We start from the raw sequence: 21,583 nt of genomic DNA on the forward strand, positions 1-21,583 counted from the left end.
GAGCAACGAGTCTGGATCCTGGCTTGGGGAAAGGCTAGATCTGAATGTTTTTGTAGCGAGCGATTTGATTATGATCACGACCAGAAAATTTGTGTGAAGTTGTCGTGCCTGGATTCTGCTTACGTAATAACTTACACAAGCAGCTGATCCCAATACAGCATAATGAATTATAAGTTTGCGCATCAAAAAATCCGAGAAATGGTAAATTGTAGAAACAAATTTACTTAGCACCTGCCAATACAGAGTAATTGCCAATATGGATGACTCGGAGTTAAACGCCATCAGAGCAGCCAGATTAGCCGAGCTTCAGAAGCAGACCGGAGGCAGCTCGGACTCGGGCCAGTCTTCACCTCAAGACGAAGCAAGAGCCTCAGCACTCTCGCGAGTGTTAGAGCCTAGTGCCAGAGAAAGACTAAGCAGAGTGCGCATGGTGAGACCAGAACGTGCGCAGCAAGTCGAGCAGTACATTCTCAGATTGTTCCAGACCGGGTCCATCAACAGAAAACTCTCGGAAAAGGACATTGTAGAGATCTTGGACGGAATAAGTCGTGATTCCAACAAGCAGGCTTCGACCAAGATCATCTACGATCGCAAACAGAACACCATTGACGACGAGGAAGAAGAAGAGGAGGAGGATGATTTCTTTGACTAGTCACGATGCCCATTCTGGAATATAATAGCATAGCATTGAATGAACGAGGATATATATATAACGCTGTAGATATGGAGGGAAGCTATAGATGCTCAGGCTAATCTGTAGAAACTCTACCAGGCCCAGCTTTGGACTCCGATTCAAAGAGCAGCGCCTTTTTTTACATTCTATTCAAATATTTAGAGAGATCTTTGTCTTATACCTATGTGGGTCAAAGACTTGCAAAGAGTAACAGTTCAAGCAGTAAGCACAGCGAATAGCAGAATCTCTGTCAGTATAAGCACAATTTCCACTGAGCACCCCAGCAGCACTTTTACTGAGTGCAACTTTTTCCTTCGGCTTATACACACACCGCGCGCGAAACCAACTTAATCTTGTCCTGCACCATCTCTGTCTTGTTTACATAACCAAAATAAACAAGTCAACTTCCAGCAACTTATTCATTTAATCTTACTCGTCAATCCCAATCTCACCACAATGTCCAACATCCAGGTGGCCGTGCGGTGTAGGGGCCGTAACGACAAAGAGGTGGCTGCGAAGTCTCCCATCGTCATCGACTTGCCCAACGACACGTTTTCAGTAACCGATCCATATGTTTCCATTAACCACAACTACACAACGCAAACAGTTTCGTCATTGTCCAACGCCAACTCTAGCGGCAGCCAGTCAAGAAGGTCGTCCACCAACAACAGCGGGTCGCCATTCAGCAATTACAAAACCTACAAAGTTGACCAAGTCTACGGTTCTCAGGCTGACCAGAACCTCATCTTTGAAAAAGTTGCATTGCCTTTATTCAACGATTTTTTGCAAGGTTCCAACGTTACCATACTTGCTTACGGTCAAACTGGTACAGGGAAGACGTTCACTATGTGCGGCGGGGAACAGAAAAACAGCAACGTAGACTATAAACATTCAGAGACGGCTGGTATCATTCCGCGTGTGCTCATTGAACTCTTCAACAAATTAGAGCCAGAAGGAGCCGCTTCTGACTATGTGGTGAAATGCTCATTTTTGGAGCTCTATAACGAAGACTTGAAGGATTTGTTGAACGACGACGAAAAACCAGCGAAGTTGAGAATATATGAGTCCACAGTGGCTGCCAATGGTAACAAGAAGGAAGCAGGTAAAGCATCAAAAACAATCTCGATCCAAAACTTAAGGGAAGAAAGTATTCTGTCGTGTCAAGACGGGTTCCAAATTTTACAGAAAGGTCTCTTGAAAAGAAAAACGGCAAGCACAAAACTAAATGACGTATCTTCAAGATCCCACACTTTATTTACAATAAACTTATACAGAAACCAACCCGGCTCCGATGGTACTGGTTCCCAATTATTCAAAGTATCAAAAATGAACTTGGTAGACTTAGCAGGTTCTGAGAATATCTATAGGTCTGGAGCGCAAAATCAGAGAGCCAAAGAAGCAGGATCAATCAACCAGAGTCTATTGACTTTAGGGAGAGTAATAAATTCATTAAGTGAACTTGCAAATTCTTCTAATGCAGATAATACCTTCCATATACCTTACAGAGAGTCTAAACTTACAAGACTACTTCAAGATTCAATTGGAGGTTGCACCAAAACATCATTGATAGCTACAATTTCTCCAGCAAAGATCAACATTGACGAAACCATTTCCACTTTGGACTATGCGTGCAAAGCTAAGAATATCAAGAATTTGCCACAATCGGGCCATGATTCTGATTTGATAATGAAGAGAGTGCTTGTCAAAAATTTATCTCAGGAAATAGCAAAGTTAAACTTCGACTTAATAGCTACCCGGAACAAGAATGGGATCTGGTTAAACGAAGATAATTATAACGCCATAATGGAAGAAAATGAATCCTTGAAAGCTAGTCTAAAGGAATCCAATCTCCAAAATGAACTGTTGAATTCCAAAATCTCTCAATTTGAAGTCTTCAAGGCAAACAATGAGAATAATATCAAAAAGCTCCGGGAGCAAATAAACAAGCAGGTGGGAATCAATGAAGAGTTATCCAACGAGTCAACACTGTTAAAGTCTTACATAGTTTCAAAGGACGAAGAAATTAAGCAACTAAGCGAGCAATTGGTGAAAGCAAACGAGAAGTTCAGTTCCACTACTAACCAGTTGGTCAAGGTGATTTACCGTAATCTAGATACATCCATCAATTCAATTCAAGATATATTGAGTCAGTATAATAATTCAGCAAACGGGGAAACCTTGTTCACGTTCAATACTCAACTTACGGGCAACATTGAAAACTTTAGAAAATCACTTGAAGAAAAAATAGCTGAGATTAACGATAATCTTGCCAACTCATTACTACAGGATCTTCCATATTTTCTTGAGAAATACAATGAGAACTATGATAAGTTGAGCACATTGATATCTAGTCTAAATTCGCAGTTGATGCAGAATTTGTCGGATCTCAAGGTTGCAAATGACAAGTTGTCAGGATATATTATCGAAGATCACTTGAATTACAACGCACAAGAATTAATTTCCCAACTAATCGAAACTAAGGTCTCATCTCAATTGACTAAATTACATGAAAAGATGGACAAAAGCATTGCCACAATCTTGCGAGACTCGAAACAGAATTACAAGAAACTTTTCGAGACTTCAATTTCTCAAATATCGCAAGAGTTAATTGAGTCTGAAAGAAATGAAATCTCTAAGAGAGAAAAGAACTGGTCCACCGAGACATCCAGAGTCTTGAATGTAATAGACCTGCAAATGTACGAAGCACGTCAAGAAGAAGTCGAACAAAGCAAAGCTATCTTTGACTCTTTGAGCATGCTGACTACTGAAAGGCTCACTGACTTAAAGAATAAAACTACCGAGAATTTGTCAAAGTTAACAGAACTCGTTTCCAACGAAGAGAACCCCAAGGTAAGTCTCCTCCAAAGAAATTTGCCTTGTTTAGAGGATATATCGAAGAATATTCAATTGAACGACATCAAAATACGAGATTCTCTAACAACGATAGACAAGAGTTTACAGGATATTAAACAATTTGATGCAAAACAAGCATTCAAATTGTCACCAGTACGTGGCTCAAAGCAAATCGAAATTGATGGCTTGAAAAGATCTCCTTCGAGGAGTCCCTCTTACTCCAACCCCCCCTCTAGAACTGCCAGCAGACAAATATCTCCAATAAAAACAGCTGGAACTTTGGCAAGAACTAAAATACCTCAGCTTAATAGATCGCTTGATAATAAGGAGAATCAGGGCCCAAGCCAGAAGAGGAGAAGAGTTTTGCAACAGGTCGATAATTTCCTCCATGGATGAAACCTTGTTTGAAGAAATCTCCTTGTATTATAGAAGTATAGACACCCACGACGCATGTATAATTAATGTACTTATAAGATTGTATTTTATACTTCTAGATTCACAGGAGTATCTACATTTGTAGCAGAAGATGAAACTGCCTGAAAATTTACAAAAGTTACAAGTGACTAGTACGGCTGTCTATTCTTATATAGGAATGAAAACCCCCATTACTTTGCCCATTAACTTGATGGCAAAATATGGAAAAGTTCATATTAAACTGGAGCATGAGGTGTCAGCAGAATGGTTGCAAATGCTCTATTAAAAGAACACTTTTTCATGAATACTTTTGCAATCTGTATACATTTTGGCCTACTTGGATCCGACTGGAGGAGGCACACTTCCACCTCATTTCAGCATAATTCATTAACCAATTAGAAGTACTTCTGGAGCATAATGTCAATACTGAAGAACAGAATGTCTGATAATATCTGCAGGCTTCGGAACTCTTGGAAACTTCCGTTCCCCAACTATTTGATTTAGAGACTGCACAAGGCGCTTTAATTTGGGACAAGTATGCCGATTGAGGTGACATTAGGATATATAGGAGTGATATTCTTCTGTTGAGACAACTCAATTTTTCAATTGCAAATCATATAACACACAGAGTAGAATCGGAAACCTCACTTCATTCGCCCATATTTCAGACACTCATCAAGAATTACGAATTACTAATTACGATAGCCTCACTAGACAACGAAACCCAGATACATAAGCAATGATACCTAAGGGAATGCAGTACCTACTAGGGTACACCATTATTTCCATGGCTCTGTTGGCGTGGGCATCATACGACTCGTTGACTAAAGCGGTGAACTTTGAAGTGTTTTTGATGGAGATGACCGACGGAGTCAAACTTGGAATACTCATTAACAGCGTGGCTTTGAATTTCGTGATGGTAGGGAAGATTTTGCAATTGTCACTCTTTGGCGAATTAAGATTGCTAGAAGCAGATCATTTGATGGAGAAATTGCCGTTCTACGCGGGTAATTTGCTTTTCAATTTGGCGACAACAGACAATTTTTTGCTCAATTCATTTCTACTTGTAACGGCCGTTGGCTTTAAAGCCTTCCACATAATCTTGATAGACAGAGCTGACTACGTCAACTTGAGAATCGCTAATAATTCCAACAATGAAACTTACACGAGAGCCATAATAATCAAGAAGTATGTGTTCAATCTCTATTTCTGGCTTGTCTTCTTTTTCATATTCCTTGATTTCTCAATTGCTAAATTGCTTGTCTACGACGTCTTCCAGGGTATAAATTCCGTGGTCTGTCTCTTGTTTGGCTTCGAGTTTGCCATACAGGGAGTTGAAGCCCTCACTTACTGTGCAAAGATGTTTATCAACATCTACGAATTGGCAGTCTATAGAATAAATGAGCACCACGACAATAGTGAAGATGACGACGACTTTCTTGACGAAGATATCGACATAATATGGGAAACAAAAGCTTTTTACAGCAAAGGTATAGACATAGCATCATCGTCTTTGATGGCAGTATCATATCTAGCTTTCATCTATTTGTTAACTTTCCATTCCGTGTTGTCCCTTCCTATATCTATGCTCCAAGGAACCTATTCCAGTTTGAAGCAAACCTACACAGAAGTCAGGCAATTATTTGCATTTATCGAATCTTCTAAGCGTTTGGACAACCAACTTCGAACTGCCACAAAAGAAGATTTAGAGGCAACTGACAACTTGTGTATTATTTGTCGTGAAGATATGAACTCGGTTGAAGACTACGAAACGAATTTCAAAAAGAGCCTACCAGCCAGAAGAAGGCCCAAGGCACTACCATGTGGTCATATATTGCATATGGGTTGTTTAAAAGAATGGCTTGAAAGATCAGATAGCTGTCCACTCTGTAGAAAGAAAGTGTTCGATCCTCCTGATCAGGTGAACGCGCAAACAGTTGATCCTCAACAGGGCCAGGGTCAACCAGCCCAGCCGGCTGTCAACCCAGCAGAAGCATTGCAGATAAGGTTGCAAGAATTCACAGATCTCCTTAATGTACACAGAAACAATCCACAAGATAATATCCAAAGAGACCAGAATATCCAAAGAGAAGAGGCAAATCATCCTCAAGAACAAAACCAAGAAGAAGCTCAACAACATCAATTAGAAGAAAACGAAAATCAAGCACAGAGAGAAATTCCTGCAAATCCTGAGGATGTACTACAAAGAAGGCTTCAAGGATTCGCTGATATCCTCAATATGAATAGAAACATTTCACAAGATAACATGCAAAGAGATCAAACAGCACATGAACAGAACCAGGAAGAAATTGAGGATCAGCAACAATCCGAAGGAAGTGAATCCCAAACAAAGAGTGATGTCAAAGAGAGCTCTTCACTTCAAATAGATAATAGTTCAGGAGCTGACGTAGTTGAAGGCTCTAGTAACAACATACCAGATTCTAGTGTCGCAACTCCGTCTAACCCTTCAGGTGAAAGACAAACCATCAAGCTTCCACCAAATTCTCTATTACCTCCTGGTTGGGCTGTATTGCCATTAAAGAGAACCACATTTATCGAGTCAGGGGGGAGAGTCGATTACTATGTCAGTTTCTCAAGATTTCAAAAGGGTGCTTTGAAAATACGGCAAGTTGAGCCAATTAACAATAGAATAATCTATCCCTTCACTCAGGTCAAACAAGATGGAGAACCCGAGGAGTAAACTAATGTGAATAAATCGGGGGTTATGTATATTAGTTGGCACAAAACGATACCAAATTGTTTCGTTCAGTCATACGTAGATATAATACAATAATAATTGGGCAGCTGGGTCTAATCGAAGTCAAAGTCCATATCCATGTCATTTGTAGATTCTTTCTTTTGAGCCTGAGCATCGGGATATCTATTCAGCTCAAACTCCTCGTTAAACTCGGGCGATTCAAGGTCATCCAGGACGTTACTAGCACGCCTACTTCCATATCTAGGAAGTTCATTGTCTTCAGGAAAATCGGCAATTTCATCTGCAGACGATTCTTCACTTTCATCTTCATCCTCGATCAGTTTGGCCCTGATATCCGCCCTAACCAAATGAAAAAGGAGCGCGATCTGATTATCTATAGTCTCTTTGGAATAGACGAAATGGAGAGTATCACACATTTTGAGATTCTTTTCTATGGAGGCAACGAGTCTCTCAAGGGAGATAACTACTCCATCTGAATCGATAGCCCTACTAACAACACCATCAATGTAATCAGTTCGGTCCTTTAGAAAACGATTCACTATTTCTGTGGCTTCTACGATGTTGCAGAGAACCATCAAAAAGTAGAAAACCCCGTCACTATTATATGGAGGTTCCAAAACTAACTCACCAAGCCTTTGTTCTAGAGTTTGATACTTTCCTTTAGACAACAAATTCCACAAGGACGACACGATATACAATGGGGTATGAGATTTAGACCCAGATCTCCAGATCGGAGCCAAGGATACTTTTGAAGGGCCATCCAGGTGGGCTGCGTTGACATAAGCAATGGTGAAGAACGACGAAAGCCAATCATAGAATCTTTCATCCTTGGATGTTATTCTTTCTGCACCCTCGTGGGTTAATTTCTCTTGCTGTCTTATAAGAATTTCTATTCCGATGGGCCAAATTGCTCTAATGTCTACACTTGGTAACCGAATTAACAAACAGAAGATCTTGTATGCTAAATCCCAATTTTGGCGCAAAACATTCAAATGTAGTAAGACTTTCAAATTTCCTATATGCTGCCTTTGAACATAGTCTTTATTCTCCTGTTTGATAGTGGGCAATACTTCTAGCCCATTTGTTCGTATCAAGAAACTTGATTTCACCCAATGGTTAGAGCTATCAAACGCTCCTGTAAACTTGGCTAGTGTGGACTGAATCTTATGATTATATTCATCATAATCGTCGTATGCGGAAGTATGCTCATTTTCAGAGCCAGCTTCTATTCTTTCTATGATCTTCTTTGCAAATTCGCTTGGATTGTCTTCATCTCTGATTTTGGATTTGGTATTATTCTGTTTCTTCTTCTCTACATTGGCGTTAAGGTGGTCTAGACCATGCCATATTTCGTATGTTTCTTCAGGTTTAAGGCGTTTTTTTAGCTCTCGATGTATGACCTTCAAGGCTTTCTTGATATATTTGCTCTTGCGAAGCTTTGATCTTGTTTTATGACTGTGGTCTTGCTTGTAGATTTCTTCAAATTTCTTGATTTCAATATATTTCGATAGAAGCCTGCCGAGATTCTGGTTTCCACCTTCGTTCCCGGCGTTTCTATATACGATGTCCTCGAACATGATACTGCCTCATCACCTAAAGTTAGCGATCTCCAATGAACAGTTAAAAGAAGAGATTGTATATATTAAATTTCAGAAATAAATTCGATGCTCATCAGATAGTGCGCATTTCTAGCACACCTTAGTTAACAAGTACAATATGAACTACAACGATTGCAGAAACTCTATACTAATTAAGACTATATACAATAAAATAGATATAGAGCTAGGAGACGACAACAACAAGCTGTCAAACTCTGTTCTCTGTACAGTAAATGTCATTTTCATTCTTTATGCTTAAACGTCAAATTCATCAATGGCTCAGTCATTCCGTTTAGAACATACCTGGCATACCACCCATACCACCGGCTGGTGGAGCGGCTGGAGCACCCTTTGGTTCTGGAGCATCGACAATAGCACATTCGGTAGTGGCCAACAAAGAAGCAACACCGCTGGCGTCAACCAAACCGTTCTTGACAACCTTGAATGGATCAATGATACCAGCAGCAATCATGTCAGTGAACTCGCCCTTAGCGGAATCGTAACCGTTGTTGAAGGATAAGTCGTCATAGATCTTACCGACGATAACAGCCGATTCTTCACCAGCGTTTTCGATGATTCTCTTGGCTGGCTTAGTGATGGCAGCCTTGATAGCTTCAACACCCAACTTTTGGTCAAAGTTAGCAGAATTAGCCTTGACTTCGTCCAAGATTCTCGAAGCCTTGATCAAGGCGGTACCTCCACCTGGCAAGATACCTTCCTGAACAGCAGCTCTGGTAGCGTTCAAGGCATCGTCATAACGGTCCTTCTTTTCACCTACTTCGACTTCAGAAGAACCCCCGACCTTGATGACAGCAACACCGCCAGACAACTTGGCCAATCTTTCTTGCAACTTTTCCTTTTCGTATTCGGTGGTAAGAGCATCTTCCACAGAGACTCTGATCTGTTCACATCTAGCGGCAATGTTGTCCTTTGAACCTTCACCGTTTAAGACAACGGTGTCTTCCTTGGTGACAGTAATAGAACCAGCAGAACCCAACAAGTCGACGGTGGCGTTTTCTGGTTTGATGTCCAATTCTTCAGTGAAAACAGTACCACCAGTGAGGATTGCAATGTCACCTAAAGTGTTCTTTCTGTTGTCACCAAAGCCAGGAGCCTTGACGGCACAGACCTGAACTTGTCCTCTCAACTTGTTCAAGATACAAGCAGCCAAGGCCTCACCATCGACGTCTTCAGCGAGAATTAACAAGGGTCTTCTGGTTTGGTTGGACAATTCCAAAGATGGCAAGATGTCTTGGATGGAAGAGATCTTCTTTTCCGACAACAAGATCAAAGGGTTTTCGAATTCGACTTTGCCGGACTTGGTGTTGGTGATGAAGTAAGGAGAAATGAAACCACGGTCGAATCTCATACCTTCGGTGACTTCCAACTCGTCTTCCAAAGTCTTACCTTCCTTGACGGTGATGACACCTTCCTTACCAACCTTTTCCATAGCCGAAGCCAACAAGTTACCGATATGTTCATCACCATTAGCAGAAATGGTGGCAACCTGAGCGATTTCCTCAGAAGTGGTGATTTCCTTCTTGTTCTGTTGCAAGAAGTTAACCACAGCCTCCACAGCGGCCTGAGATCCTCTTCTCAAGTCCATTGGGTTACAGCCAGCGGCAACGTTCTTAACGGATTCGGTAAAGATAGATCTACCCAAGATGGTAGCAGAAGTGGTACCGTCACCGGCGCTTTCGTTGGTCTTGGAAGCGACTTCTTGCAACAACTTGGCTCCCATATCTTCAAACTTGTCTTGCAAGGTAATTGATCTGGCCACAGTGACACCATCCTTGGTGATCTTAGGAGCACCAAACTGTTGTTCAATCAAAACATTACGACCCTTTGGTCCTAAAGTCACGGAAACGGCATCGGCCAAAGTGTTGACACCCTTCAACAAGGCAGCTCTTCCTTCAACTCCGAACTTCAATTCCTTATGCGACAAATGACGAACAAACGAAACGGTAGCGTTTCTCACGGTTGGACGACTGGCTCTCAACATTGTGTTAATATTTCTATGTACTATCTACAGACGGACTGTTGGTTGAACAAGAATTGCAAGTTCCACTGGGTATGGAAAATTGAATATTGAAAATTGAAAAATTCACTGGAGTCTCGGGTGGGGCCCGGACGACTTATGCACACTTATATATTTCTCCAGCAATTTGTCTGAAAAATTTTCCAGAATATTCGGAGCCAAATCAGATCACGCGCACAAGCACACGTGGACTCAAACAACCCCGGGCAATAAGCGGTTGCTATTTTGTGGCTCTAAGCTGCAATTGAATGATCAGGACTTCAACCAAGCAAAGATTTGAATATGTGATAGCAGTAAACTATAGGCTTGAACGATCAAATAATCGACATGGTACTCTTTTTTTTGCTCCAGTAAACTGGCATTGTCTAGCCAATTTTTTTCTTGATGCCACTTCATTTGTCTTTTGGTGAACTCACTGTTAGTGCATAACTTTCACCTTTAAAGATGTTGCAGCTTCAATCCTTTGGCGAGTCTTGAACAACTGTCATATTTATAGCATCTATTACATATTCACAATGACCAGTCAATTTTCGTAGCCAACCTCAGTTTCTAGCAGCAATTATTTTCTTGCCAGGGTTCTTCTCCCATAAATTCTTTCACATTACCACTTGTAGAAGTCGTAGACTGTTAATTGTAGAAATCATTCTCGAAACCAAAAATAAGTTGAATGATTTTTAGTTGATGCTTACCTTTCACTTTATGCTTTCTTGAATATCGACAAGAGTTTCGGACAAGGGAAAATCGTCAGATAAATTCTCTTGAATATTCCATTGTAAATTTAACTTTTTCAAATTTACACCACTTGACTTATAGCATGATCATCAAAGTACAAAATTTAGGGTATATTTTTTCATTACCATCGAAATAGAAGAATAGTTGGAATGGAATATTTGGTTCCAGAAGCTGGGATAATGACTTAAGCTTCGAATGTAATTCTTGAATTAAGGGATTTTCAAGCTTTTGTCTTTCAGTTACATATGTTGCTTAGTATACACCAACTCGGCAAATTCTTAAAACTAGTTCCAATACAATAATCCATGGATGTTCTCAAGGGTAAGGACAAGAGAAATGATGTAGATCTTAATGGAGGAAGGAATTATTGAAAGGTCTAAACATCTCCCCTTATTTTTCTTATTCGGTGTCTCCTTTAGGATTAATTTGGCTCTTTATCGAACTCTGTTTTTGAAAGTAATGATGCTTTCGACGTTTTCAGGATATTCAATATAAGAATAAGAAGTCACATCGACCAAAACAGATAACAATCTAATAGAATTGTGTTCTCTGGAATTTGGATTCTTAATTTATGACAGTTTGTCCTCATTAGCCAACAAAGAATCGCTTTCCCAACTGCAAGCAAACCTGGAACGAATTGATATTAATGAATATTCTCTTAATAGAGTGCCAAAGAAACATCTTTTAGTGATGAAGACTCTCTAGGAAGCTTTAACTTACTCTCCATATTAATTACTTACCGACATAACAGGGATTTGAGTGCCATGACAATCGTCAATCAATCTATCAAACTTCCTCTTGCATTTATTCCAATCGTAATATCAAACAATTTTGCATGATATATAGTTACGAAATAGCAGGAAAGGTATGTCAAAGTATAACAAGAGTTTCCATTAATTGTATTGCTTCATCAACAAATTTTCTTGAGTTTCCAGAAATTCATAAAAATCTCCTAAGCCATGACGCCAAAGCTGAAACCTTTTTCAGTTCCTAGAAGACCACAGAAGCTGCAACTATTCAAGTATTGCCTAGCAAGATACTTATAGAAGACACATTTAGAAGGTAGTTTTAGAGGGTACCACTTACAATGACTTACTGAACTAATTTAAAATTCAGAAGATACAGATTTGAGACAATTTAGGACTATTTCATTTCTTTACTCCTCTTGAACACCGAACCCCTTTTTGAATCGAAACAAAAAATGTTGCCACATATAATGCAACAAAATGCTGTACATGGCCCAAACTACCATTTTTGAAATAAAGACACTGTTGGCAAATAGCAGTCTAGCATTCGAATGGAACATTAAATTTGCATTCGATGATTTTCGTAGACTACAGAATTAAAAGCCGAGAAATTTTCTTTTGTTTTCAAATTTAACCAACTAAGGTGTATAATGGTAAAATATAACGATAATCACATCGAAACACATCTTCAATAATGGAATTCTAGTCCCTATAGGATTAAGTATTTTTAGACCTTTATTGAAAGTATATAGTGAAATACCATGTCATTAATAATTAGATACACCGATTACGATGTAAAAAAGTTAGAATTAAACAGACTCTGCCAAATATGGAGATGCAAACCAAAGGAAACCGATAAAAATATGCAAAAAGTAGAAAGAGAGAAGACGTCAAAGTTCTACTTGCTTTGAATTAATCTTCGGATGAAAGAGGAACTATCCAAGAATTCACCAGGGGTCATTTCGCCTTGACTAAGGACGGCCCTTGGATTGTTAGGATCTATTGGCATACCATTAGCTTCCTTATTACTTTCCTCTAAGCGTTTTGCTTCATCCATAAGAGGTCTGATGCAGAGCCACCCTGTCTCCGTTCTGAAATGACGAGATAAGGCATCACTTCTTGCAAACTTCTTTCCGCATCCCCACTTTGTTACACCATCTTGTAGATAGCCCTCACACTTGAAATTTTTAACTCCGTTGTGTAATAGCTCGTGACGTTTCTTATCATGGCTTCTTGCAAATGTTTTAAAGCAATGAGAACACTTGAATGGTTTATCCAGGGAGTGTGTTTTCATATGCGATTTCAAATTGTATGGCTTCAAGAAAACCTTGTCGCAAACCTCACAAGGGTATGTTTCTGAGCCAGCAGCACCTGTAGCCGGATCCACTTCCAAAGATTGCTTTCTTCTTCTTCTCTTTCTTTTCAAGGAAGGAGATATTGTGTAAGATACTATCGACGAGTAATCGATAGGCAAATTGCTAGAGCCCTGAGAATGATAGCCAGGGTATAAACCATTGGAAGCAACCGAAGAAGAGGATGTTGAAGATGCAGATGAGGTAGCATCTCTGGTAATATCATGGATGGATACTGGGCTAATTGGGTAGCCATTACGACCATGAGGCGCCTGCGTAGATGGTAAAATTGGATGAAGAGGACTACCGGAACCATAGGTATGATAGCCGTATCCATTCTGTGCGTTTGGTAAATTACTGTTTGGTATTGGCAAAGTTCCGTTTGCTGACGAGTTGGGAAGGTATCCCATAGGAGCACCAATAATCCTTTGAGAAGTCGCAGGCGGGGCATATGAAGCATTAACACCAGGATTAGCTACATATGTAGTTCCGTAATTGTTATACGAATAGAAATATTCATTTGGTGGTAAGAAGGTAGATGTGGTTGGGTAATGGTACAGATTGGCTGATGATCCGTTTAAGTTATTAACTGCCCCGGAAGAAGGAATCAACGAAGGTGGAGGTGGACGTGGCAGCAACAGAGGTTGCTGAGTCTGCTGGTTTACGATACTAATCGAAGGAAGCTGCTTTGCTTCTGTATTTGCATACATTGTGTGACTGTTGGATGATGTGGTATTAACGTTCGATGATGAAATAGGAGGAACCATACTAGCCGATGGATAGTATTCCTGGTAGGAGTTGGTACTCATGTTTAAATATGCCTGTGTTGCACCAGGGTTATTACGATAGGTAGGGATTGGGAAGAAGGGATATGTTGAAGGATATTTTTGGAAAAGAATATGGCTCAAATGTCAGAATATCACCCAAAGTCCAAAATGCCTCACCAATGAAAATCTGTCTCCGTAGTGAGATATGTCATAAACTATATCAGGTAAGAAATGGTTCACCTCAAAGTTAGCATTCAATATAAATAAATCCGATAAGAAGTCGGGCCTAGGAAATAAAAATTGAAAATAGGAAAATCTATATATATATACCAAGAAAAATGAAATTCTGCTGGGGTCAGAAACCTGTCAATGTTCGTGTTAGCGGTATATGAAATGTAGTTCGAACGAAAAAATAAAAACAAAAAAAAAATGGGACGGAAAAAATAATCAAATGTAGTCGATTCTAATCAAAACTAGTGGGCTGTGGTACGTCAGATGAGTGTATTGCTACATTAGTGGCTGCTAGAGGAGAGTATTGTGCTCGAAAACATAGCGTTTATTAGAAGGTGCTGAAGTGGGTAGGCCGGCCCTGTGTTCTGCAATTACGTAGCCGCTCCAGGTACTATTTGAACGTTTATCCAGATAAAAAGCACTGGCTTACAAAAATCGCTCGGACCGACAAGAATTTAACTATTTTAGGAACCAACCTTTGTATACGACCTAGGCTAAACTGAAGAATTACTCAGATAATGACGACATAGGCTTGGACAGAGATTTCACTTTTGGTTCGAGAGCATCTACTGTCTAAGCGTGAATTAGAAATCCAGAGCAATTACGATATTGTACCATAATATTATTATGTACCCAGCGCTTTGTGCCAGGTGCACGGATACCCCTCCCCGAATCGCAAGATGAACCAACAAGAGCAGACCAACCAATCACGATTGGTTCTCGATACATCTCGCAGCTGTACCGTTTTCGTTGGAGTCATTGGAAGCCTGTCGTCTCCCCACATCATAACTTCGACAAAAAGATAAAATAAAAAATGAATCTAATCGATTTCTAACGCTAGGAAAGCAGATGTGAATTTCTTGGCACTGGCTTTGCCGGCAATCAAATTACATCTGGTCACAATCCACCCAACGTTGAGGATCAACGTTTTTTCATCCCTGGCACGTAGATGAGGTGTCCATTCATGCAGTAATGGACACAATACATATGGGTGTCACACGCCCTCTGATTGTGATGAACGACGTGCTCCGACTGGTGTTGGACCAACGGAAAGCGGCTCTATGTACGAACTTATCGGGGGTTAACTCTACCACGAGCACACACTCGTCCGGAGCCTCCTTGGCGTTTCGAATATCCACTAATTCGGTTCGACTGGCCCCCTTTAAAGTTTACAAAAATTAAATTCTGGGCAGATGTCCCTTGGTTTGCACATTCGAAATATGCTAATTCCAGTTGGCAGATGACTGTGATTTGTCAGTTCGCATTTTTGTGGCTTCGGAAGCGAGCGGTTAGGGGAACGGATCATTTCTCCGATGGATGGGGCCCGCCAGTTTAGGTAACTCCCTGGTAGAATCGTTCCACAGATAGCTTCCCAAGAGTACCCCATAGAGGTTTATGTCCGTAGCGGCTTCTTTGGTAATTATCGCCACTTGCTAGCAGGCTGAGCTGGAGCGACAGCACAAGACACCCAGTAGATGCCTCCTGCTCATTCGCCGTACGTGTCTAAACTTATTGAGGTGGGAAAGTAGAGCTAAGAATAATACGAATCTTGGACAATCGGACACAGCCCTGTACATTGTTTCCAAACTGGAGATGTCTTGTAAGGTAGTCGCCTGGTAGTCCGCGGACTGAGCCTTCAACACAGCCCCAACTTAAAAGAAGTTACGAACTGCCACATCCCAGCCAAGAGCTTCTACCTAGCCGTAGTCAACAAGGCTGGTAATGCCTCATTACGGGCACCAGCAATTGGTAATTGCCCCACCCCCTGCAAGAGATCGAGAACTACCCCAGATAGATTCTGTCCTGTGGGTCTGCTGCATCCCTCACAGTAGCCTTTATTCGGATAAAAGTTAAGCCTTTGCCAAGAAATATGTAGACTTATCTCGGTGTTTCAAAAAGGACAAGAAAAACTACCTGCGATAATTAAGATAATAAGTCCCTTCGTTTGTGTCCCACGTCAAATGACACTAGCCGTTCCCTAAAGCTACAAGACCTTAAAACCCCCCGAACTGTAGAGCCAAACAGCTTTTTGATTCTGGAGCGAGCGGAGATGAACTACAAGCACACAAAGTCGCGAACGTGAAATTCACTACGGAGACACACAAAAGGTGAACACACCAAGTTCGGAACTGGAACTCTGGGTAGCCACGTTTAATCTCGATTACGCGTAAATCAAACCAAAACAGGGGCATTTGAACCATGCCTTGGTTGGGAACAATAAAGCAAGCATGTGCGTCTACAATAGTAAAAATCAGTAGCGATTGAGCATTCTTAGCAGGAACAAAATCCTAGGAGCCATTAATGAGGCTTGTTCAGATTTGCCTGCACTACCAGGACCAAGGCTTATTATCACGTGAAAGAGTTCAACTGATCATGATGGATTGGTGAAATCTCAATCGACTAATTTCTTGTAGTCGCATGAAGAAATCTGTTTTCCGGGCAACGACTGAAAATGCGACCATGCACTTAATGGTTGCAATTCTGCGATAAATAAAAAAGCTGTGCGTGCCTCTTAAACGCATAAACTCTTACCGGACCCAATCTTTTCAAGATATTGGAGTAATCTATCAATTAATACTTCGATGTTCCAAGGCAACCAATACCACAAGTCCTTGGCTACGGCTGACAAGATTCCATAGTCGTCCCAATAGGTCATCTGGTGGTATTATTTGAAAATTTTTTTGGGTGTTAATTTGCCAGGATCCACAGCAAGAGCGTATATTTAAGGAGCATAAGATCATCTCATATACATACGAATTCAGATCTGTAGCCAACAATGAGTATCGATCTTGAAAAGAAATCGGAGTCAGCATTTGATTCGCATTCGCTTGAAGGGGCTACAACGAAGGAAGAAGACACCTACGATGCTGCCTTCCATTTCGTGAAGCAGAACCATTTGGATACCCTTGAACTCCTGCAACAGGACCTGGCCAAGGTAGTTAGAAAAGTGGATTTCCATATTCTTCCATTATTGTGTGGTATCTACTTTCTTCAATTTCTCGACAAGTCCTTGTTGAACTATGCTGCTGCAATGGGAATCAAGAAGAATTTGGTAGGCAATGAATTTGCCAATCTTTCCACTATCTTCTATGCTGCTTACATCTTTGGTGAACCAATTGTAGCATACTGCTTGCAAAGATTTCCATTATCCAAGATTCTAGGATTATTCATTGTATGCTGGGGTATTGTAGTTGCATGTCATGCAGCTTGTGACACTTATGCGTCTTTGATGGTAGTCCGTACCTTACTCGGACTCTTCGAGTCTTCTTCAGCTGTTGGTCTCATATTTATCAGTGGAATGTTCTACACGAAGCCTCAACAAGCTGCAAGAATGGGAATCTGGTCGGTTATGGCCGGAACAGCTACCATTGTAGGTGGCTTACTTTCATTTGGTTTCCAACATGTAAGAACGGAACGTTTCCTTTCGTGGCAGATTCTTTTCCTTTTCATGGGAATCATCACTTCTCTCTTTGGAGTCTTCGTCCTGTTCTATTTGCCAGACAATGTCACTTCTGCAAGATTCCTCGACCATGATGAAAAACTCATTATTTTGGAAAATGTCAGATCTAACCAAACTGGTACCAAGAGTAAAAAGTTCAAGAAGAGCCAGATCAAGGAATTGTTATTCCACGACAAGTTGACTTGGCCATTCTTCTTGTTGACCATTACTTCTCAGATTGTCACTGGTGCCATTGGAACGTTCAGTGTCACTATCACACTTTCGTTTGGGTTTGACAGTTACGAATCTGCATTGCTTCAATTGCCCGTTGGAGCCCTCATCATCATCATCATTCTTGCCGCTACTCAACTTGTAGCTCGCTATGGTCACATCACTTACTTCATGGCTTCAATGTTTGTACCAACCATTGTGGGTTGTATTGTGCTCTTGTCTACAAACTTGACTTCCCAAAGAGTTGGAAATTTGCTTGCGATGTACTTACTTTACAGTGGCTCTTCATGCATTACTCTCATCTATACTTGGATTAGTGCCAACACTGCTGGTACAAGTAAGAAACTCTTTAGAAGCGTCATGACTATGATTGCATTTTCAGTTGCATGTATCATTGGACCTCAACTATTCCAAGCATATTCTGCTCCAGGGTACCGTCCAGCAAAGATCACTCTCTTGGTTACGCAAATTGCTTGTATCCCAATCTCCTTCTGGGTTGGCTACATCTGCAAGAAGGAAAACGAGAAGAGGGATCTGGAACCAAAGTCAGATGCTCCTGAGAATTACGAGTTCTTGGATTTGACTGACATCCAGAACAGAAACTTTAGATACACCTACTAATTTCTTAACGACCACCATAGGAATTTATCTAATTTATTGTAAATATGAAAATATACATTTAATAACAGCTAAAAATTCAGAATAGAAGTAGAAAGTTCGAACTAAAATCGCAATTGGATGTGAAATTGAGTGTCTAGCACTGCCTTTTCATTTTTTAGTAAACGACATTCGTCTTTCATTCACCTTCGATATCATTACATTCTAACTAATCGTTTCTGTTGTTCAAGATTCGCAAGATGAAGAGGAACAAGTTCACTACATCCAAGTACAATTGGATGGTGCTGACAATCTCATCGTCCAAGTGGGCAGTTTTCATTATCTGCTGGGTATCAATGATGATATAGACACTGAAAATCAAGGCGCCCAATCCGGAGTAGATCAACTCAATTGTCTTTGAATGTCCAGGGAAGAATATCATAACAAGACCCCAACCTATTAAAGCCCACAAACCCATACCGACTATACCTTGCCAGCTGGTGAAGTCGTATTTGGTCTGGAAAGCAAACAACGTCAAACCTATGAAGATGAAGAATGTAAGCAACAAGGCTTGTATGAGGATGTCGGACTCTACAAAGGCGCAACATAAACCGATCAAGTAAGCTTCACATAGGGTGAAGCCTCCTAACAAGAACAAGTTGGTTGGATATGATCTAGCCTTGAAATGGGTAGCGACAAGGAAACCTATAGAACCAATCATGGTAATGGCAAAGAGCCACATGTTGGAAAAGCACCATTCTTTAATTGAAGGACTTGATCTGATGATAAAGCCGACTAATACAGTACCAAGAATCTGGATAGCAAGCAAAGAATAGACCTTTCTGATGAAAAGTTGACGAATGGGTAATTCACAAGAAGCTACATCTACAGAGTACTTGAAGTCGTCAGGGATATTATCTCCCGCTACTCTGGGAGTGTCGTAGGAAGGAGGTTCCTCAGTGGGAACTCGTGCGTATTCTTGACTCATGGAAAATCAATTGATGTGAAAAATGTGAACTCTGCAAGAAACAGTACTCTAATCAATTGATGCCAATTGCCTTAAATATATAGAAATTGTATCTGCCTACTTTTTGTTACACGCATCACGTTTTTAAAGTGGACATGCAGGAAGTTCCGGGCTATGGAGTCACAGTCGGTTCTAGAAAAGTCCGAATCAGCTGCGACATTCTTAAAGGCGAAAGTACAATATAGGAGGTATTGTAGCTGTCTTTCATCGCCGCCGTTGAAATGCTTGTTAATTTTCTTAGAAATTACTCACATTGCTATTGTAACAAATTTAGGATATGTTAGTCATTTCAAATTTATAAAGCAGAGCAAAAAGCAAAAAGCAAAAAGCAAAAAGCAAAAAGCAAAAAGTTAGAAGTCAAAAGTAAATTGGAATATGGCATAACTCCAACGTATAATTATGATACAGGTAAATTGCTATTACTGATGGAGTTTATGTTTCTACTTCCTTCTGCTTCTTGTACCCACTGCATCTTTGCAATGATGTTTATATCCCTATGCAGCCTTCACAACGGGAATGTATTCTATGACGAAATGATACTTGAAGTGGAACTAGACAACAATTTGGTTAAATGACGAAAGTGGGTATATTTGCCTCTAACTAAAGTTGGAGATAGGATATGTCTCTGAGTGTAGAAAGTTCCATAAAGAAGAAACATCTTTGATCATAGACCCTTTCGACATAATTTGCGACAAATCAAAAAATAACTATGTAATGCGGGTTTATTTTGACACTTAAGCGAAAGTGGTTAACCATTTCCTACATACACAGAAACATACTTTTCGCAACAATTGTACCTTTTATACCCAAAATTTCGGCGGCAATTCTAGCAAGCCTTCAAAGATGCAGAAACACAAATTTCCCTACTGTAGAATATACGACAGTTTATGGTTTACCAATGGGACACAATATAAACACCACCTTTAGAGAGACTGAACAAGAATTGCCCTATCCTTGAAGATATACGTACAGAGGTTCATTTAGAAGAAGAGGGTATGAGAGAACGGCTAGAAAGGACCCAGTACAGAAGTAGCTGTATTGCTCTTATTGGTAATATTTCTTAATTGATATGGTAATTCGTGTTATTGTTTACAACATATATGTCTATGAAGAATGGATTGACTGTATTTTGGAACATTAGTCCTGATTTTAAGCGGACATCATTATGAACCCCTTTCCAGTCATCCATTTGGAGAATGACTTCTCTCAGAGAGATTTAACAGCAGATTCGAAATTACACATTCCATGAGAAGTTTTATCTATCGCAGCTTGCAAATAATAATGAAAATGTTCAGATTGTGATTACCACTAAAATAATGGTCTGCTTCAAAAGAATAGCTTCATTTTACAACTAGATCCTACAGTAGTCTTCATTTCTTGATGTCTCCCCATATTAACATTATTAATAGGACTTCGTTTTTCTTTTCAATTACAATTCTTGGAAGTAAACAGACAATATGGACCAGAATGGCTGCCAGTAATTATTCAAAATCCCACATCTCGAAATGCCGCTAACAAAATGCGACCATGACCGCCACAAATATTGCAAACTGAACCCACAATTGCAAACAGGAATTGACGAGAGACTCATCATCCTACCTATGCGTCAACAGTATTGTACGAGGTCCAACTGATTACGCCACTATTGTACGAAAAAAATAAACAAGAATTATCGGTGAAAGATAAGCACATCAAGAACAAGCTTTTTTGATTTCCATCCAATGTAAACAATTCCGTCATAGAAATCCATACTGATGCGAGAACTTAAAATCCTACCATACTTAGCTGTGATGGGGTGTAATGGCTGCTATGGAATCCTAGAGGTTATGTTCGGTTTGGAATGTTATCAGGACTTGCCGATCTTGTAAATTGTGCAGCACTATTAGGAAAGTGCCTGTGCAAACGCTAAAGCCTAGGAAGTTGCATGACGTCATACTGTTATCTAAAGTTGAATTACACTTTGAATTAAATATGCGGATACGATTTCCTCTGCATACAATCCATGCTTGATTATATAATTGTATGTGGTCCGATGTGTGCCCCGAATCGCTGGTATAAACAAGCAATTACAAACATTAATCGGCATACTCTTGTGTCTATCCCAACGAGGAAATGGAGCAACAAGCTCATAGCATTGCCGAACATAAAAAGAAAAAGTAATTGAAA

At 40.2% G+C, this 21,583-nt stretch overlaps 9 protein-coding genes across 9 annotated transcripts; 4 read left to right on the top strand and 5 right to left on the bottom strand. All coding sequences in view use genetic code 12, as the record gives it.

Moving 5' to 3' along the window:
* Window positions 1-256: 256 nt before the first annotated feature.
* On the top strand, window positions 257-652 carry PICST_47586 (predicted protein; the record flags this gene model as incomplete). Its single annotated transcript, XM_001385513.1, has 1 exon — window positions 257-652. The coding sequence occupies one exon, from the start codon at window positions 257-259 to the stop codon at window positions 650-652; it is 396 nt and encodes a 131-aa protein (XP_001385550.1).
* Window positions 653-1,124: 472 nt separating this feature from the next.
* PICST_73373 (predicted protein) lies at window positions 1,125-4,005 on the top strand. Its single transcript, XM_001385514.1, has 2 exons — window positions 1,125-1,290; window positions 1,360-4,005. The coding sequence occupies exons 1-2, from the start codon at window positions 1,130-1,132 to the stop codon at window positions 3,920-3,922; spliced, it is 2,724 nt and encodes a 907-aa protein (XP_001385551.2). The 5' UTR covers window positions 1,125-1,129; the 3' UTR covers window positions 3,923-4,005.
* Window positions 4,006-4,563: 558 nt separating this feature from the next.
* PICST_84817 (predicted protein) lies at window positions 4,564-6,743 on the top strand. The gene is made up of 3 exons (XM_001385515.1): window positions 4,564-5,861; window positions 6,018-6,137; window positions 6,237-6,743. Exons 1-3 carry the CDS (start codon window positions 4,680-4,682, stop codon window positions 6,639-6,641), a joined length of 1,707 nt encoding a protein of 568 aa, XP_001385552.2. The 5' UTR covers window positions 4,564-4,679; the 3' UTR covers window positions 6,642-6,743.
* An 8-nt stretch (window positions 6,744-6,751) lies between these two features.
* On the bottom strand, window positions 6,752-8,236 carry PICST_32937 (predicted protein; the record flags this gene model as incomplete). The annotated part of the gene is made up of 1 exon (XM_001385850.1): window positions 6,752-8,236. The coding sequence occupies one exon, from the start codon at window positions 8,234-8,236 to the stop codon at window positions 6,752-6,754; it is 1,485 nt and encodes a 494-aa protein (XP_001385887.2).
* A 46-nt stretch (window positions 8,237-8,282) lies between these two features.
* On the bottom strand, window positions 8,283-10,339 carry PICST_90190 (mitochondrial groEL-type heat shock protein). Its single transcript, XM_001385851.1, has one exon. It carries the CDS (start codon window positions 10,257-10,259, stop codon window positions 8,550-8,552), a length of 1,710 nt encoding a protein of 569 aa, XP_001385888.1. The 5' UTR covers window positions 10,260-10,339; the 3' UTR covers window positions 8,283-8,549.
* Window positions 10,340-12,671: 2,332 nt separating this feature from the next.
* Window positions 12,672-13,418, bottom strand: CRZ2 (calcineurin responsive zinc-finger; the record flags this gene model as incomplete). Its single annotated transcript, XM_001385852.1, has 3 exons — window positions 12,672-12,772; window positions 12,803-13,259; window positions 13,299-13,418. Coding segments are annotated over 3 exons (678 nt in total), but the record flags the coding sequence as incomplete, so codon positions are not given.
* Window positions 13,419-16,117: 2,699 nt separating this feature from the next.
* On the bottom strand, window positions 16,118-16,779 carry PICST_32941 (predicted protein; the record flags this gene model as incomplete). The annotated part of the gene is made up of 3 exons (XM_001385853.1): window positions 16,118-16,178; window positions 16,242-16,359; window positions 16,656-16,779. 3 exons carry the CDS (start codon window positions 16,777-16,779, stop codon window positions 16,118-16,120), a joined length of 303 nt encoding a protein of 100 aa, XP_001385890.2.
* Window positions 16,780-16,899: 120 nt separating this feature from the next.
* DAL1 (putative allantoate permease) lies at window positions 16,900-18,414 on the top strand (the record flags this gene model as incomplete). The annotated part of the gene is made up of 1 exon (XM_001385516.1): window positions 16,900-18,414. The coding sequence occupies one exon, from the start codon at window positions 16,900-16,902 to the stop codon at window positions 18,412-18,414; it is 1,515 nt and encodes a 504-aa protein (XP_001385553.2).
* Window positions 18,415-18,433: 19 nt separating this feature from the next.
* PICST_84906 (predicted protein) lies at window positions 18,434-19,378 on the bottom strand (the record flags this gene model as incomplete). The annotated part of the gene is made up of 1 exon (XM_001385854.1): window positions 18,434-19,378. One exon carries the CDS (start codon window positions 19,376-19,378, stop codon window positions 18,620-18,622), a length of 759 nt encoding a protein of 252 aa, XP_001385891.1.
* Window positions 19,379-21,583: the final 2,205 nt, after the last annotated feature.

This window comes from Scheffersomyces stipitis, chromosome 6 (assembly GCF_000209165.1).
Source record: "Scheffersomyces stipitis CBS 6054 chromosome 6, complete sequence".
Taxonomy (NCBI): domain Eukaryota; kingdom Fungi; phylum Ascomycota; class Pichiomycetes; order Serinales; family Debaryomycetaceae; genus Scheffersomyces; species Scheffersomyces stipitis.